This window comes from Aedes albopictus, chromosome 3 (genome assembly GCF_035046485.1).
Source record: "Aedes albopictus strain Foshan chromosome 3, AalbF5, whole genome shotgun sequence".
Classification (NCBI taxonomy): Eukaryota; Metazoa; Arthropoda; class Insecta; order Diptera; family Culicidae; genus Aedes; species Aedes albopictus.
In genome coordinates this window covers 359,212,805-359,232,808 of record NC_085138.1, presented here as the reverse complement: position 1 = coordinate 359,232,808, position 20,004 = coordinate 359,212,805, and the positions used below count along the sequence as shown (strand labels likewise).

Below are 20,004 nucleotides of genomic sequence, written 5' to 3'. Positions count from 1 at the left end.
AATTATTATCTACTTCAAAGTATGCAGAGTTTCCAAAAGATCAAAATGTTTCATTCTCCAATGTCTAGTGAAATCGCCTGCTTCATTCAGTGCCACGTTTTCACCTAAACATTCGAAATGGTTCCCCATTTCCAGCTTCCTGTTTGCACAACCAACCAAAACTCCCGAACCAATTAGTAATTGTCATTAGACACGGACCGAAGCAAAGTGAAAACGGAAAATCGATCGATTTTCATTGGCTCGTTTGTTAGTTTGTTTTATGTTTTTGCTGCTGCTGCTGCTGTTGCACCCTCCTGTAGCATATTGGAAAGAGAGTTTCGAAACAAATAGCTACCAACAAACCAAATCTGACTCAGCGAAAGAAAAAAAAAATGAAAACACAATTTTATCGTTGGTTGAAAAACGACGGAAAAGAAAAAAAGTAAACTTACCATCACATAGTGCCGCTGCATTTCCGTTTTTTCCTGAGCTAATTTTTCACATTCCATTTTTAAGCTGCCACGGGGAGGAGAAAGAAGAAGAAGAGAAGAAAAATGTTAGCACTGGCTGGTTCCATTTCTTCTGGTTCAGTTCTACTGGACTACGTTTGGGCGGTGAATTGAATCTTGGGGTGGGGAGGTGGGGAGCCCTGTTGTGGAAAAATCGAATCCAGCCAAACAAACTTTGTTGCGCTCCGCCGGTAAAATCAATTACAGTAACTAAATATGACGGGTCCTGCCTGGGCGAGGTGCCGGATTTTTCTTTTTTTTCCACCAGGACGCAGGACCGGAAACAACAGTGAACGGTGAAATGAAATTTTGGAAAATCGGAGCGCGAAAGTTTGACGAGTTGACGTTGACGATACGGACGGAAGGCAGTTGCCATTCAAAGTGGCAACTTTGCGCTGTTTGGAGGAGGGATTTTCCGGGGTGATGATGGATGGGAGTAGACTGGTTCTGACTGGAATGGTTTATCGAGTTAGAAGGACAGACTTATTTAATAAAAAGAAACTACTGATTTTATGAAAAAAAAACACGATTTGTTCAAATGAATGTACAGAATGTAAGATTACAAGGTACCGCTGCAAATAAAAGATAGAATAATTGACACAGTGAATATTATAGAATTATAAATGTCGATACTGCTGTAACCAAACGGAATCTTGCCAATGATTTAAATTTGTTGATTCAACAACGGTGCCGCTGTAAATAAATTATCAACAATGACTTAACATTAAATTCTAGGACTCGGAACAGTTCAGATGTTCAGCAAAATTGAAAATAATTTGGACTGTTGGAAAGCTGTGGATCCAACATACTAAAAATTAATCACTCGGCTCCGTCATACTGCTCGACATTTGAGCTGATTGAATGAACGATTACAAACCATAATAGCGGATTAACACAGGGCTACAGGTTTAAATATTTACAGCAGTACTGCTGTTTAGTACGTTTTTCATCTGCCATTCCAACGTATCATTTCAAGTTATTTACAATAGTTCATGAAATGAGTGCCACTGTAAATAATCTCACTTGTCTTTATTGCTGTTTCTGAAGAAAAAAATGAGAGTGTATTAAAGTAAACCGCCGACATCGAACACTTAAGATCAAATGTATGGTCAAGATTTCAGCGAAAACATTGTTTCATAGTTTCACCTCGATTTGACATTTATTTATATTGGAAAAATCAGTGCCGCTGTAAAAAAACACGAAAAATATTCAAAAGAAATAACATTTTCAATTTCATGTGTGTTTCTAACAAAAAACTACTTAACAATTAATGATGGAGGCGCTGCTTTCAATGACGAATCATTCACCGGAATGGAGGAATTCCTCCAGGCATTCTTTCAGGAATTCCTCAAGGCATTCTCTCAGATATTTCTCCAGGAATTTATTCAGAAATTCTCTCAGGAATTCCTATAGGCATTTACTCAGGAATTCCACCACAAATTCTCTCAGGAATTCCGTCAAAAATACTTCCAGATTTTTTTTCAGGAATGCTTCCAGGCATTCTCCCAGGAGTTCCTCCAGGCATTCTCTCAGGAATTCCGTCAGAAATTGTTTCAGGAATTTTCTCAGGAATTCCTCCAGCCAGTCCTCCAGGAAATCCCTCAGAAATTCCTCCAGGTATTGTCTCAGGATTTCCTCCAGACATTCTCTTAAGAATTCCTCCAGGCTTTCTCTTAAGAATTTCGCCAAGAATTTTTTCAGGAATTCTCTCATGAATTTCGACAGAAATTCTCTCATGAATTTCGACAGAAATTCCTCCAGGAATTCTCTCAGGATGTCCTCCAGGAATTTTCTCAGGAATTTTTCTAGGAATTTTCTCAGGACTTTTTCCAGGAATTCTCTCAGGAATTTCTCCAGGAATATCCTTAGGAATTTCTCCAGCAATTCTCTCACGGATTTTTACAAGAATTCTTTCAGAAATTTCTATAGGCATTCTCTCAGGAATTCCTCTGGGATATCTCTCAGGAATTCCAGGGATTGTTCCAAAAATTCCCGCCGGGAACTCCCTCAGGGATTCCTCCGGGAATTCCCTCAGGGATTCCTCCAGGGATTCCCTCAGGGATTTCTCCGGGAATTCCCTCAGAGATTCCTCCGGGAATTCCCTCAGGGATTCCTCCAGGGATTCCCTCAGGGATTTCTCCGGGAATTCCCTCAGGGATTCCTCCGGGAATTCCCGAAGGATTCCTCCGGGAATTCCCTCAGGGATTCCTTCGGGAATTCCCTCAGGGATTCCTTCGTGAATTCCCTCAAGGATTCCTCCGGGAATTCCCTCAGGGATTCCTCCGGGAATTTCCTCAGGGATTCCTCCGGGAATTTCCTCAGGGATTCCTGCGGGAATTCCCTCAGGGATTCCTCCGGGAATTCCCTCAGGGATTCCTCCGGGAATTCTCTCAGGGATTCCTCCGGGAATTCCCTCAGGAATTCTTTCGGAAATTCCCTCAGGGATTCTTCCGGGAATTCCCTCAGAGATTCTTCCGGGAACTTCCTCAGGGATTCTTCCGGGAATTTCTCGGGGAATTCTCTCAAGGATTCCTGCGGGAATTCTCTCAGGGATTTCTCCGGGTATTCCCTCAGGGTTTCCTCCGGGAATTCCCTTAGGGATTCCTCCGGGAATTCCTTCAGGGATTCTCCGGGAATTCCTCAGGGATTCCTCCGGGAATTGCTCAGGGATTCCTCCGGGAATTCTTCAGGGATTCCTCCGGGAATTCTTCAGGGATTCCTCCGGGAATTCCTCAGGGATTCCTCCGGGAATTCCTCAGGGATTCCTCCGGGAATTCTTCAGGGATCCTCCGGGAATTCCTCAGGGATTCCTCCGGGAATTCCTCAGGGATTCCTCCGGGAATTCCTCAGGGATTCCTCCGGGAATTCCTCAGGGATTCCTCCGGGAATTCCTCAGGGATTCCTCCGGGAATTCCTCAGGGATTCCTCCGGGAATTCCTCAGGGATTCCTCCGGGAATTCCTCAGGGATTCCTCCGGGAATTCCTCAGAGATTCCTCCGGGAATTCCTCAGGGATTCCTCCGGGAATTCCCTAAGGGATTCCTCCAGGAATTCCCTCAGGGGTTTCTTCGGGAATTCCCTCAGGGATTCCTTCAGGAATTCCCTCTGGGATTCGTCCAGGAATTCCCTCTGGGATTCCTCCAGGAATTCCCTCTTGGATTCCTCCAGGAATTCCCTCTGGGATTACTCCAGGAATTCCCTCTGGGATTCCTCCAAGAATTCCCTCTGCGATTTCTTCAGGAATTGCTCCAGGGTTTGCTTCAGCAATTCCCTCAGTGATTTCTCCAGGAATTCTCTCAGGGATTTCATCAAGAATTTCTTCTGGGATTCCTCCAGGAATTACCTCTGGGATTCCTCCAGGAATTACCTCTGGGTCTCCTCCAAGAATTCCCTCTGCGATTTCTTCAGGAATTCCTCCAGGGTTTGTTTCAGCAATTCCTTCAGTGATTTCTCCACGAATTCTCTTAGGGATTTCTTCAGGAATTCCCTCTGGGATTCCTCCAGGAATTCCCTCTGGGATTCCTCCAAGAATTACCTCAGCGATTCTTTTAGGAATTTTCTCAAAGATTTCCACAGTGATCCCTCGAGGATTCTGCCAAGAATTCTCTTAGGGATTACTCTAGGTGTTTCCTCAGAGATTTATCCAGGAATTCCTCCAGAAGTTCATCCAGGTATTGTCTAAGAATTATCTCAGGAAAGGGATTCTTTTAGGATTTTTTCCAGGAATTGCTCTGGAGTTCTTCAAGCAATTCTTCTAGAGATTCCCGTAGAAATCACCCCAGATATTCTACTAGAATTTCTCAAGATTTCCTCTGGGAATTTCACCAGAGGTTCGTCTTACAATACTTTCCTCTTGGGATTCTATCTGATAAGCAGATCAGACATTGTAAGTCTGAGGGAGCGGACCTGGTGTGATGGTTAGAACACTTGACTATCACGCCGAGGACCTGGGATCGAATCCCACTCCCGATAAACTCGCAAAATGTGAGTTCTTCCTTCGAAAGGGAAGTAAAGCGTGGGTCCCGAGATGAACTAGCCTAGGGCTAAAAATCTCGTTAATACAGATAAAAAAAATTGTTAGTCTGATAAATATATGTTTTTGTCTTGGAACACACACTGATCTTATTTGTTCGTTTACAGCGGTACATGAACATTTCATGAAACGTTCCTGACACTAGTACTTCTGTAAAAATTTCCTTCTTCTTGAGATTTTAACATCTCGTTTAGTTTCCTTTAAAGATCATATCATCAATATGCGTGCCGCTATAAACAAATGTTATTTGATAACATTTTAAGCAAAGTTAGAAAATAAAGAATAACAGTTCTGAACCAGTCTATTTCATTCCACAACGTCCAGGAATTCATCAGAGACTAAGAACGAAAAGCCCAAGCCAAAGTCCATAAAAATCTAAACGCTCAGAACAGAAAACAAAAACAAAAAAAATCCGTCCATTTACTTGTGATATTGTGCCTGTAGAAAGTTGAACTCCTCCTTTATCCTATCACAGCTCTCGGTTACGGTTAATTTGAACGGTTGCGCCGACTGCGGTGGGCCCTGTTGAGGAAGAGAAAAACAGAAGCAAAAATATTGAATTAGTAGGGTGCCATCGTGAAATTCTAGCGCTAAAACTCAATCACAACGGTGGTGCCGCTGGTGTCGTCTAGTTTGGTCCTGGTGGACGTGGTGAGGGGTGTTGGTGGGTGGCTCGTCAGTTCAGAGTTGATTAATTTCAAGTGGGTCGTTCGTCAGGCTTAGCTATGGTTGGTTGGATTCGTGGGTGAATGTAGCGAGGGGAGCGCGAGCGGGACCGGCACATAGCAGAGTAAATTCAACATGTCAACGCCTTCGGACGACTCGAACGGTCTGATTCAAAGCAGAAGGTTTAAGAGTTACCGGTCGTTGATGGTGTCAAAGAGCGAGAGAAGTGGGTTTGTACACAGAACGAAAAGTATAAAATGAGATAATTTTCTCAGAAATCAAGTAGCAGATTGACCGAATATTGTATAAACAAGTTAAAAAAAAAAGGAATTTCGTTGGGATTCGAACAGTGGTCCTCGGAATGACAGTCGCATTCATACTATCTCGACCAACTTACCAAATGGAAACATAACGATAGATTTGAAATCTCTTTCGTTTTGCTGATCGTAAATAGTTACTAGCACTATTTACAGCTATTTAGTTGAAAATCAACTTACAGAAAATTGGGTCATAATATCTAACTTTTTTTTACTGTGCCCACCACTTGAAATGCTTTTCACATCGGCCCACGCTTAATTTATTCAGACACAGCGACGCGACGCGGCATATTTTCGACCGTTCTGTAGTCGTCGTCGTCGTCGTCGACACGGTCGTCGGGTCGATTTGGCTTTGATTCTGCTGCGAGATCGACGGAGTACGACGATGGCGGTAAGTGTGGGCGTCACTGATGGACTGTTTGACTTTTGTGGCGGTCGATGATTTCGGGGCAGACCCGAGTTGAAATTGAAGAAAAATTTATGACTAAATATCTACAGGGTGGCCACTCAACTCGGTAAAATAAATTCCCGGTTATTTCCCGGTTTTTCCCGGTACCTAAAAAATTTTTCCCGGTTTTCTAGAAATTGATTTATACGGTTAAATCGGAACACTGATATTGCTATTTTCTATTTTGTCACTTTTCTGATTTTGTAAACAGTTTAACCTTACTGGAAGCGCACCATTGTCAAAGGTCTAACAATGTCAAAAAATACCATTCATCATAAACAGCCCAAGTGAAGTAGACTTTTAGCTCAATTGATCGCGCTCTAGGAGGTTGACAATTTATGGCGGCTTTAATATATTTTACATTTATATACTTTTTGAATTCCCCAACAACATAACACCATAACTGTTCAATTTTATGCTTTAAGCTTGAACTGTTTAACGCTCAAAAAAATACTTTAATGCGATTTTTTGTACCAGAAGTTCTTTTGTTATGTGCAAGTTATCAAAATTTAAAATTCAGAAAACGTTAGTAAAATCTCGAACAAAGCGAAAACTAAATCATGCCTAACAATTAGAAGCGAATGAGCCCTGCTATTAGAGCATTTTAGGTGGAAAAACAAAATCCAATATAGGCCACATTTAGTAAGAAGCCCATATTCTCTAGTCTTAAAAACTTAAAATATTTCTCAAGAAAGTATTTTCGGAATTTTATACATATAAGATATGCTCTATTCAAAGTTAGGGTAGAGATTTCTAATAGAAATTCCAAATGAAATTTTTGAAAAAAAAACTCAAATCAATTTCTCGAGAATCTACTGGAGCAATCCATGGGAGATGATTCGAAAAATCTCTTGAAGAAACTTGTAAAGGTAATCTAATCTAATCTAATCTAATCTAATCTAACACATACGCAGCCAGTACAAGAAAGCATCCTGGAAAATAATTGGGTTAGATTACGCCCGATTATTTTTCTTGTCAATATTGATGCTTGCAGCATATCGAAGATATGACACAAGCGTCAAAGCGGCCAGGCCTACTGCGTAGCGTTTACCGCGAAGATGATTCTTCAAAATGATTCGATTTTTTTTAAGCTTTTGTTTAAAATTGGATCACTTCTCGAATCTACAGGGGAGGAAGGATGCGTGGACATACCGTACCAAACGCTCCGAGATTTTTTTAAGAAGAAACTTGTAAAGGTAATCTGGAATGTAAAAACTGTTTGTGGAATCTCTGGAATAATTATTAAAGGATTTCTTGATAATGTTCACTGCTGAGATGCTTGACAGTATACTAATGAAAGAGGGACTCCTGAAGAAATCCATGGGAGGATTCAAATAGGTAAAATATAGTTGGAATCCCCAAATAAATTACTCCAAAAGTATTTGACGAAAAGCATGTAAAATCTTTAAGAACGTCTTTAGAAATTATTTATAATTTTATCAATAATTTTCTTGAAAAAAGGAAATTATTGGTAAAACTGCTTGATATGGTTGAATTGTTTTGGAAAAGTTACTTGTAAGACGTTTCAAGAAATCTCTGGGAAAATATATTGTTAAATCTCTTAATGAATGTTTGGAGAAATCTCCTGGAGAATCTGCGAAGAAAACGTTGGTTTATCATCAAGAGAAATGTTAGGCAACCTGGAAGAATCGATTGTATACTATCTAAAGAACATGCCCAGCATGGAATACTGGAAAAATGTTATGAAATTCTTGAAGACGATCGATTTAACAGGATTTCTAAAACCATACACATTTGTAATTGTAAAGGAACACTGCGGTAAAATAAGGTATTTTTTTAATATGGCAATATTTTTTTCTGTAATGATACAATACACTGACTGTCCTACCCAAGACACATTATTTAAAGTTTTCGATTTATACCTTAGTTTTTTCAAAAACAATTGTAATTATCTACAACAGTTCTATTAAAAAAGTCCAATATTTAAAATCAAAATTTAAGAAAAATCTAAAATAAATCTTATGATTAGGTTTTGAACTCTGCATCTAGTATCTGCGATATAGTATCTTTAGATTACAAAAATATTGATAATGTTTAAGAAAAAATAATGATTCTCATGTAGATGCAATAGAAATTATTATCCTGGACCTTCAATGTTAAGGGTGGTTTATGTTCTAAGCAAATTCCCGGTTTTTTCCCGGTTTTTCCCGGTTGTTTGCGATTCCCGGGTAATTCCCGGTTTTCCCGGAATTCCCGGTTGAGTGGCCACCCTGTATCTATGGAATTGGAGTTTTCCGCATTGGTTTGACAAATTCTTAAATTTCGACGTTTCAGCTAATAAAAGATGTGACTTCATCAGGGTACATAAATCAATTATTCAATTTTTCTTAAACATTTCCACGTAAGTTTCAAAAATAACACTGTAAACATTAGGGAATCTAAAAGACAAGCACGGAATTTAAAAATAGAACGCAAGAGTAGCTGAAACTAACCATTTTTAGCAATTACGACTTGTTTAAAAAGGAACACTCCCTCAGCGAATGGCGCACCATAATTTCGAGAAAATTCGAAAGGTTAAAATTGCAACCCACTTGACTCTTTCCTTTTTCAAGACGCCGAACCATCGTCGTTTCTCATTCGACTCACTTCTGGTGAAGCGTCATTACATAATTTGTAACTCGTTCGTTGGTTCGGTCGTTCACTTGTTTACCCCGCACAAGTTGCACCTGTGTCAAGTACTCGAATCTTGGTGTGCAGCCCACAGCATCACAGAGCTCTAGAGGAGAGGAGTGGCTGTAACCACAAAACTTGCGAAGCAACTTGTTGTAGCTGCTACTGCTACTTACTAGTACCGCGCAGCCAACAGGAGTTAAGTGGTCGGATGGTGACGCACAGTGGGATTGAACTGGGTAACGAGATGGTCATATTTCGATACCCGAGCAAACAAAAGTAATGATAATTTCAATGACCTTAGAAACTGGAACAGAAGTAGAAAAGATTCATAAGGAAACTTACGTATTTTCGGCCGTTTTGTTCTCTTGGTCACGGAGGGTTTTTTTGAAACCTATTTAACTCGAAATTCGCCACAAATATTTCCCAAGCTGAATTATATGACCATGTTTCAGGAAATTTCGCCGACAAAAACCCCTCATGACGAAGAGAAAAAACCTGCCGATAATACGTTTTTGTCACCCTATTTCATTTTCAAGAAAACTGTTAAATCTTAGTTTAAAAAAATAGTTTAGGCTTACTTGAAGAAGTTCTTTTTTTGTTTTAGAGCTTGTTTTTGACTAGTTTTTATTGAACACAATTCATAAAAGTACTTTCAAGTGTTTTTTTTACCAATTGGAGTTCGAAAGATTACCTGTACTCCATTAGAGAAATTTCTTTTAAAACTTCGAAAGTAGTAGAAGCAAATGTTGAAAATTTATTTTTGACGTGATTCCCATACTTCTATCCCACCGTGCACCAGGTCGTCATCGTTCGCCGCAAAAGTATCGAAACCGACAAAACCAGAGTAAAGAGGCGCGCTGCGGTGCGCAAAAAGCAAACCCCCGGTCGGTACAAATGCAGAAAATTACTCGCTAACGGTGCAGTGGTAATTTAATTTTCTTGCACCTTGTTTTTTTTTTTGCTTTTGCTCTGCTCGCTCACGGACGCGAAGAAGCGAAGACGGTGCGGCGTGGCACGGCCGTGGTGAAGAGAGGTGAAGAGAGGCACGGATATGCGCGGTATGGCGCAGCGGTACGGAAAATATGAGCCACATTGGGAGTTTTGCTGTAGCGAATTTGTTCGTTGATTGCCCGATTTGTGTTGTGGTATCTTGTGCGCGAGGAATGCAAGCACGTGGTTGGGCGATGATTATAGCGGGGTCGAGTTTAATGGTGCTGCTGACACGCGGATCGATTTTGTAGAGTATTTTTTTTTTAAACACGAAATAATGGCTGTTGTTGAAAACGAAGTACCGCTGTAAACAAACCGTAAATGCTATCATCAGGAAGAATTTACAAGTAATACATTGGGTTGGGGTTGTTCGAATAGATGTGACAAGAATCTAATATTGCAGTCATTTCCAGGCATATAATATCAAACCGCTGTAAACAAATTTCTCAACTTGATGTTTCAAGATAAAAAAATAAATGATAAGCATGACATGTCGTTACTGAACGCAAAATATATAATTTCCAATCAGAACACTTTGATGGTAGTATACAGAAAACACAGAAAGTTATAACCGCTGTAAACAAATTGGCAGTTTGGTAGCTTTTATAACAAACTATATCAAAAACCAGATAGTCATACTCTTTGAGTGCCAATTCAAGTTTACATTTGTTTAAAACTAGTGACAGTACTGGGCTACGTTTTAGAGCCAATAGGAAAGGAACTGAACCGTGTAAGATACTCTTTGTCAATACATACTGACGGATCCTCTGTACTTCAAGACTGTATCAGGAAGAGCACAAAATTAGTTTAGAGAAGAAAAAATATGTGGAACCATATTGGATTTCTAGGTGGATTAATCTCTTTCCTAGTCAGGCGAATGTATTGTAGATTAGTCAGGAGAACGAGTCTTGTGGAGTATAAAGTTTAAGTATAGAAAATAGTGTATTTTGTTGAAAACTATGTGCCGCTATAAACAAACAGTTTATGATATCATCAGGGACAATTTACAGGCAGAACATGGAGGTAGGATTTAGCGAATAGAAATGACAAGAATCAAATAATCCAATAAACAGTCATAGACAGGCGTAAAGTGTCGAACTGCTGTAAACAAATTCATCATTTAAAGACTTTTACAATAAAAATCCATTAGAAGCAAAGCAAGACGTTATTCAAAACAGATTGGAAAAACAAGCAATTAATTTTTTAGTTTTATTAAATACACAAAAGCATTACCGCTGTAAACAATGCAGTGTCGGCCACGTCTTTACAGTTAACAGAGAATAAATTAAAATGAGTACCTCTAGTGAATCTCTAGGTGGATCAATCCTTTCCCATGTCATGAGCTATTTTTATCCCTCTTCCATTGTTTTCTCAGTACTTGTGGCTGTGTCTGATTCTCCCCCACCAATAAAAACAACATTTTTAGGGTTGAATTCGAGCCGAGCCGGAACAAAATCAGCTCTGGCGCTTCCCCTCTAGACAGACATCGTTTCCGGTCGATTGCAGGGCAATGACAGATACATATTTTTTTCCGAGCGAGAGTAACCAGACAGAACGCACAAAAAACAGTGCTGGCATTAAACAGCAGTTGATTTTCCTGTTTTGCCTGTCAGAGTTTTTCGGGAAAAAATGGGTTCCCCTTTATGCTGAGCGATGATCACCACGCGAATGCGGGTAAATGAAGGGTGGAACGTATATTTATTTGGATATTGCACCGTGGCGAGAGGGATGAAAGTCGCCGATCGAAAAGGGGTGCGCACTTGAAGCGATATCGCTTTCGATTGCGCTGTTCTGCTGGCTAAAACGCCGATAAACACTCGGAGGGAACAGAAGTAGAATTCGATCGACGATGCTGCACACGTGGTGTGTGCGGTTCGATTAGTCAACGAGGATAATAATCGAACGTTGAGGAGGGTTGGTTTGGTTGAATGGGAAGTAGACGAGAGGAGGGTATCGGAATATAAATGTTTAAGAAAGGGGACAATGCTCGAAGAGCACTGTCGTAATTGCAATAATATCAGAGTGGCTTTCGTGAGTTCCCTTCCTAGTAAATCCTTTCTCATAACAAACATTGCCATCTATCAGATAAACTTAATTTAAAGTGGTAAATGGAGGGATCCCAGTAAACCACACATCGTAAAAGGATGTGCAAGCGAAATCGCATTTTTATCTAACCAAAATCAAAATCGTAAAAAATGGTGAATCTTGCGATAAGAATGATAAATGTAGTAGTATATCAATCAGCCTTGCGATTTATGAACGACAAACTGCCAAACCACCAAAGACAGCCGTATATAGCACAAATCAAAATCATCACTGGTTCTATAAACTAAACAAATCGTAGTCAAGTCAGCAAAGTGTGAAATGGAATCGTAAAGTCTTAAATAGGAAACCATTGAAAAGAAGAGATTTTTCTATGAACAATGTTTGTGTCATTTATTCCTGATTTTTACGCCATAGGGATCTTTATTTCGGATCATATAGGAAGAAGGAAACGACTTCTGGAAGTCATCCTTGAAGATAAAATAAATGTTTTATTGCCACTATTTTTCATGCACAGTTTTACTCACTTTTAACATCCCCACATCACAACAGCTGGTTGAAATTTCACACTGTTTTCACGGATACCGTGATGGTCCGGTCCGTCTAGCCACCTCACAGTCATTCGTGATTCCACTCGCACGATTCAATATACTAATATCAAATTGCTTAGAATTTCTGGAAGCCAACCTATGGCAGCAAACCACGATATTTTCTCCTGACCGTGCCCGATATTTGATGTGGGAATCTCCTTTCCATCCTTGGTGATACGTTGCTCCAGTTTTCAATCTTCCTATGGCTATTTTCTTCGTTGCAGTGGCCTTGCCCCATGATGCTCCAGATGGTAGTTAATTCAATCAGGTATCAACTATAAAACGAATTTCGCGAGGAACTTTTCGTCGCGACGACGTTGACGACGTGTAGGCGAGACGCAACTGTTGTGATGTAAACAAAACATGCCGAAATACACGCAATCTGAAGTCAGATTAAGTCGTATAAACTGACAGAAATCATTGTGGCATATATCATGTTAGAAAAGTATCGAAAGGAATCGCAATGACTTAGGAAATAAATGCCAACCAATCTTTGTATATTTATGATAAGGCTACTGAAGTGGATTAGTTTCAAATTTATATTGGGCAAAATTCACATCCTGTTCAAGAAAGACAGGTTGGTACAGTGGTAAAGAGTTGGACCAGGAATCGAAGGGTCCCATGTTCGAGGCTTTTGGATATCAACTTATTATTTTTTTTTTTTTTCATTTCTTCGGCAATCGTATAAAAATCAGATCTCGTCGTATTTGTTCACTTTTCATCGATGATTTGGGACATCGTATTACTAGTTATGAGGAATCAGGAAAAGCAATCAAGAGTATGTATATGGCCTCCACTTTGGTACGTATAGAGCAGTTTTGTGCATTTTATACGATGGATTTGGCTCTTATATGGTTGTGTATATTATAAATTATACAGACCAAAATGTTTACTGGGATGTGTTTTACAGCGGTACCATTATAGGTATAGAAGCGATTGGAGCTATCCGTTAAGTGGAAACACAAATCAAACACATAAGTATATGTTAAGAACAAATTAAAGCATCTACAGCGGTGCCAGCGCCCTACGTGCGTATGGACTAAATTTTTTCCTATAGAATATCTACTAACGTCCGAAGACTCAATGTATTGTTATTACCAAGGTTCAACTTATTCTCAAGGTGATGCAAAACATGGGCATTAAAAAGTATTCACAGCGGCACTTTTCGGAAAACAGATTAACAGGACAAAAAACGTATTTTTGTAGCTACTGAAATGGTGAAAGCACAAATTGAATGATATTTACAGCGGCACATCCGTTAATACTATGAGCATACGTATTTGGTAAAGCTTGATTCAAGAAGTTTTTTGAAATAGTACATTTGGGAGAGGAAGGTATGTATGAATAAATACAGGAGCTATTTAACTATTGAAATGAAGTAAGTTTGAACTTTGCTCTACTTGATCATCATGGAAGTTGTTGTGGTGAGCATGTGTTGGATTACTAGAAATTGTCGAGAGAATATAAAAAGTATAAAGTATAAAAACCACATTTGCCCTATTCAGACTCAATCTAGGTATATTGAATGATTACCAAACTATTTGTCACGGCACAGGTAAATTGTAGCTCGCTAGAGTATAGGTTAGGTGTAAAGAAGTAAAGAATTTAAAGGAGTAAATATTCATACTGTCCATAAGTGATGGACTGACTCAACTTGAAAGGTTTATTGAAATTTAAATTTGTTGGAATTCTAAAGCATATTTACAGCGGCACGTACAAACTGAGTGAATGTAAAATAAGAACGAGGAGAGATTTTACATTAGAATAATGTGATTGTCAAAACCCTCATTACAGAGGCATTATGGCAGAATAACGATCCATTACGAGTAGCTAAATAACATCATTTACAGCAGTACCTTCATATACTTTCTTTAAGGACAAGGTTGCTGAAGTACAAAGATGGTCGCCTTTTATTTTTCTCAATTTTTCTCGAATACAAATCTGGAAGTTCATCAAGCAAATTGATCAGGAAATGCTACTCGTTGCTTGTTTACTCGCAGAGAACACCAAGTAGCATTTACATACAGTCCAATGCGTTTGCCAAGCCTTCGGATTTGTGCTCGAGAAAATGCGAGGCAAATTTGGTACTGTTTTGAAAGTGACCGTTAGTGACCTTCACCTTAAATCGGAAAACATTGAAGTTATGGAAACACATCAAGTGAAAATAGTACGCTGTTTATACTTGCAGCGGCACACACAGTAAATGTGGCTCGCACTATATAAATTTGGCGGAATCAAGATGCGGTTTTGATGAGAAAAATCCAATTCTCAGAAGTTTCGCCGTATAATTCCAACTGCAGTTCCAATTATTTAATTATTGATACAGCTCAAGACATCGTTATTTGAAAGGTGCCACTGTAAACACCTTTTAGAAGAGCATGCAAACGCAAATGCAAAAGTTTCTGTATTGGCAAGAGCTCATAAATTGGTTAAATAACAATTGAATTTTAAAAAAATATGTTTACAGCGGTACCTCGAGAAGATAACTGCAGCATACAGGTTAGGTGGAAACAAGAAACACTTTGAAGCAATTCCGGCCTAAGAAGTCTAATACTGTAATCATTACCACAGTACACAGCATTGTTATTCTACAGAATCATGAGTTACTAAATTGGTGAGCTCGTTTTATGATATTTGGGCTTTATATATTATATTTGTTTTTTTTTTTTTATAATTCAACTTACATGGCCAGGAGGAAATAAATTGAAGAGAGCGTTGGTGATAGAACCTGATATTTTTTGAGTGTTTTAAAAATTCGCTCACACAGTCACAAAAGACGAATTGGTGAGCTGGTTCCAAGCTATTTCAACATCAAGTTTCTGAAGCCATGGAAAAGAGTCGAGTTGCATGAATATATGTAAACAATTTTTCTCTTTTTGTTCTCAAGTTGAGATTATTGTTAAGTTTACATAGCTAGTCCAAAACTGTTTGAAACTTTTTTACAGCGGCACTTTTTTTTAACCCTTTGGAGCCGAAGGGGTCATATATGACCCCGGCAATGAAACCGAGTATAAGAAACGTGTTCGAGGCTAGCGAGGTTGCAGCCGCAGAGGCAAAACAATCCGGCTCCAAAGGGTTAAATAAGAGTTTGTGCATTCGTATAAATGCAGATTTGCTTTTTGGTAATGGAATAATGGAATCACACACAGTCAATTAGTCTTTAACGAGTTTTCTTAGATTATTTACAGCGGCACATCTTTCAAAAATCCCTATTATATGAAATATACTGAAATTAATGAAGATTTTAATTTTGCGTTTCTGTGATGGTTAAATCAAATTGAATAAGAGTTAAATGTATTCATATGTGAACATTTACAGCGGCACCGCTGTTGAATTCTCCAATCATCCAAAGCAGACCGTTCGCAGTTGCAGTGAAAATTTCACTTTCAAACCATCCAACTCTCGAAACCTCACTCCATAACCGTCACCCCGGTTCAAGTAATAGGTCAAACCCTCCACTACAAAAAAAAATATCAATTTCACACCACTTGAAGCCCGTCTGCCACCGCGCGCGCACCATCCAGCGGTGTCATCGGTGCCATCCCCGAATCGATTATAATTATGGTCTTCACTTCACTCCTCTGCCGGCGGCGGCGGCGGCGTTCCAGCTACTGTACGCCAGTTGTCATCATCCACAAAAACAACCGCGCCTCGACGCCATATAGGCTCCGAATTCATGGACGACTGAAGTGTATAAACAGTCGCCGTCGCCGTCAGCCTCATCCTACACGCTTTCGCTCGAAATAAAACCGGACCCCCGTTCGTCGTCCAATTGTTGCCGTTGTTGGGACGGGACACGACGAGTGGGCCATTTTATGGCCACCGTCGTCATCATCGCTCTACTGCCACCACTCGAATGATGGCATTAATGAACCGTTCCATTTTTCTGTTGTTATTGTCCCAGTCGCTTTGAGACTGGGGTAGGGTGGCTTGACAACAACAAGCGGGGAAAGTAGGGTGAAGGCGACTGTATAATTGAAAATGGAAACCCAATTGGTTTTTAAAAAGAGAATGGGAGTGTGCCAGATGATAGAATTACAACGACAGGAGGTTGTCGCGAACAGGGTTGCGAATAATCTGGGACTTTGTTGTTGTGAGGATACTTTGTTGCAAATAAGTCGGGAATTATCAAGTGTTCATTAATAATTAGTTGTAACAAAGATCATATTCAAAGGAAATCATAACATATTAATTCTCTATATAACGTGATGGTGCCGCTGTAAACGTGTCAATTCCAGATGCGACGAGAAGATAAGAAAAGCTTCTGAACATTTGTAACAAATGATTCTGAAGTAATTAATAGAATCAATCGTCAAGTGAACAGGTGAACAGATGAACAGTTAAACAGATGAACAAACTAGAATCGAAGCTTTTTTGTATACTTGTTCACTAACTGAACAGGTGAACAGATAATCAAACTGGCATAGAGGCTTTTTTATGTACATGTGTAGGCTTAAGGCCAGGCTAAATCGGTGAACTCATTCCATGAAAACGTTTGTTTTTTTTTTTTTTGAGTTTTCACAAGATTCCCTCCAAGTGAACTCTGGAAATTTGGTGAGCTCGTTCCATGCCATTGAAGCATCAGATTGTAAACGAATCGACGAGATTACAGATGAACAAAGCCAGGGAGTTCACTTCATGCTGTTTGACATCACATTTTAAAATCGTTATAATAGATTTAACCTATATCATCCCAAGGGGCTAAATTGGTGAGCTCATTCTATGAAATTTGTTTCATACATATATTAAAAATAACGTGAAATTCGGTTTATAAGACATGCTCAACTAAAAGTGACACAATGTATACATCATAGGCTTGAAATCTTCGGGAAAATTCGTCAACATGATCATGAGAACTTCATTGGTGAGTTCGTTCCATGCTATTTAAACTTGGAATTTCCGAAAACATTGATAAGAGTTGCATAGTTCTCATGAATATGTGGGATTGTTTTCCTACTTTTTTGTCCTTCAAAATACACTCAAATGCATATGAAAAATGGTCACCTGGTGAGCTCTTTCCATGTTATTTTAGTTATTCATTTGAATTCACGATTTTTATCATCATTTCCCTCAGAAAACCATTCAGTTTATCGCTTTTTCCACCAGCAACATCGAACCGCGAACACCACCAATCCGAACCGCCAAACATGTCCCGCTAAAATTTTGCTCCAACCATCGGACAACCAACCACACAGATCCCTCATGCCAGCCGGTGGTAGGAACCGCTGATCCGAGCCGACCGCATGTTCGATTCGCGTTTGGCAGCACCATCACCATCGGACCGGGTGCCACCGACCGCGACCGGCCTCATCATTAACGATCTGTGGTCATTTCAATTTAAATCCCCACTGTGGCCTCGAAGCTGCTGCTGCTGCTGCCACCACATCGTCGGTTGTTGTGGGATCACCATCACCAGTACCAGAGTACCAGAGTACCAGTACAACGTAAAATCCCAAACCGCCAAAACCGCATCGCGACCAAATCACGACCACCTCGCTCGCCCATCGATGTAGAATTATCCACCACACAGACAGCGTCACTTCCGCTCGGGCCCTGGACCAGTACCGTTAGTCCGGTGGACGGCGGTTTTCTACAAAATCGTTAATCCCACACACAAACACACACACACACATACAACAGAGAGTGAGAGAGCAAGGGATGGGGAAAAGGTGCGCCCTCGCAAAATGACGGCCAATAAACTCGGTTTGCGAAAATGCCAATCGAGCATGGTGGTCCGTCCAGCTAACAATGTCAACAAATCTGGCGTGATATGCCAAAAGATCCTATTTAAAAAACGTGCATCGACTTGTATCCAACTGAAACTATCATATAAAATTAGCCTGACAGTTGCAGTTTTCACTAAACTTGATCAGATATAGAGGATGTGCTTCAATCAAGAAAAGTTGTTCCAGTTATTCATTTTATACCAAACAAGCTCCTCTCACATATTCACACGTTTCACTAAACTCGATTAGAAGTGAAGATTAACTAAACAGGTGAGCTCGTTCTATGCTATTGTTATTTCAATCATTTGAATATATTTGTTTTAACCTTCCGTTAATCGCGCTGTTGTACTTTGTATAACACATGAGAATTATCGACTATTACCTTGAAACAATCTTTTCTATCGATGTCGACCCCAGATGTATTCTACAGGAATCTTATTTGGAATATTATAAGACCTTTTTTGAAAACAGTATAACTCCTTATAATGCGGAAAATTGAAAATCGCAATATGAAGAACGTACTATATTTAAGATAAGATAGACAGCTGAATGTGAATAAGTGTATTAGTTACTTGGGATCTTGACTCCCAAGTTACTTGGGATATCAAGGGCCTTCGCGAGTTGATCTGAGAAATTCAGATTTCAACCGATAGGCGGCGCTAGTGAGCATGTAATTTTTATATCCCATATAACTCAGGAACCTGAGTACTTAGAAAGATGGTGTCTTCGGCAAAGTTGTTTGGTTGGTTAAACACTAACTGATGGAGAGCCGTTTGGTTTGAAACTCCACATCTAGGTGGCGCTAGTGGGCATTGAAATTTTATAACTCATACATCTCAGGACCCTGATTACTTAGAAAGATGGTGTCTTCTGCAAAGTTGTTTAGTAGATCAAACACTAACTGATGAGGACAAGTATGATGTGGAATTCCACATCCAGGTGGCGCAAGTGAGTACTCAAATATTATAACTCTATATCTCGAGATCCTGATAACTTACAAAGATGATGTCTTCAGCAAAGTTGTTTAGTAGATCAAACACTAACTGATGGAGAGCCGTATGATTTGAAACTCCACATCTAGGTGGCGCTAGTGGGTATTCAAATTTTATAACTCATGTGTCTCAGGACCCTGATTACTTAGAAAGATTGTGTCTTCTGAAAAGATATTTAGTAGATCAAACACAAACAAGAAGATGAAGACAAATATGACGTGCAATTTCACATCCAGGTGGCATTAGTGAGCATTCCCATTTTATACCTCATATATCTCAAGATCCTGATTACTTAGAAAGATGATGTCTTCGACAATGTTGTTTGATGGATAAAGGATGGATGTACTTATCCCGTGACATTGACAACCTTAAGATAGAGTATATTGAAATACGACGGTCAGATACTTCATGTAAAATTAACAATCAAGTGCATATTTAAATAAATTATAATCAACTAGTTGTGTAATTTTCAAATTTTGAAAACATTCGGAAGTATAAAAATTTACAGCTCGTTAATTTTTTTCTAGAAGAATAATAACACGTTCATGCTTTTGCAAATTTACAACTAGCGTCTTCTGGTGGCAGAAGCACGAATCAAATGGTCAATCAACTGAAAGCCCTTGATCTACCAACCAACCTTGCCAAAGATATCAACTTCCCAGGTAATCGACTCGGAGATATATAAGATATAAAATTTGCATACTCATTAGCACCACCTACTGCCGAAATATTGATTTCAACGACCCATCAACCAAATGCACTTAACCTATTTGACAACTTTGCCGCAACCACCATCTCTCTTCTAGTAACCAGGATCCTGAGAACTATTGCATAAACTTTTTTTATGTTCACTAGCGTCATCTAGTGGTGAAATTACGATTCAAACGGACAACTATCTGTAAGTTTTCGATTTTTTAGAAGGTCGGCACGAGAGGTAACTTTTCCTCCATTTGATCTACCAAACAACTTTGTCGAAGACACCATCTTTCTGAGTAAAGTGGAGCTTCGTGGCCGTTCGGTTAGCGTTACCAAGCGTGTAACCGCACCATGCTATCCACTGGTGCATGTTATGTATGTC

The 20,004-nt window shown here is 39.5% G+C and overlaps 1 protein-coding gene across 2 annotated transcripts in view; it reads right to left on the bottom strand.

Annotated features, from left to right (window-relative positions):
• The window catches only part of LOC109428914 (protein groucho), a 140,510-nt gene that overhangs the window by 73,686 nt on the left and 46,820 nt on the right, over positions 1 to 20,004 (bottom strand). For both annotated transcript variants that reach the window (XM_062855365.1, XM_062855364.1), the window contains exons 3-4: positions 4,945 to 5,042; positions 432 to 495 (exon numbers count right to left, since the gene is read on the bottom strand). In XM_062855365.1, the coding sequence (XP_062711349.1) occupies positions 432 to 495; positions 4,945 to 5,042 (162 nt within the window). The remainder of the gene's footprint in view (positions 1 to 431; positions 496 to 4,944; positions 5,043 to 20,004) is intronic.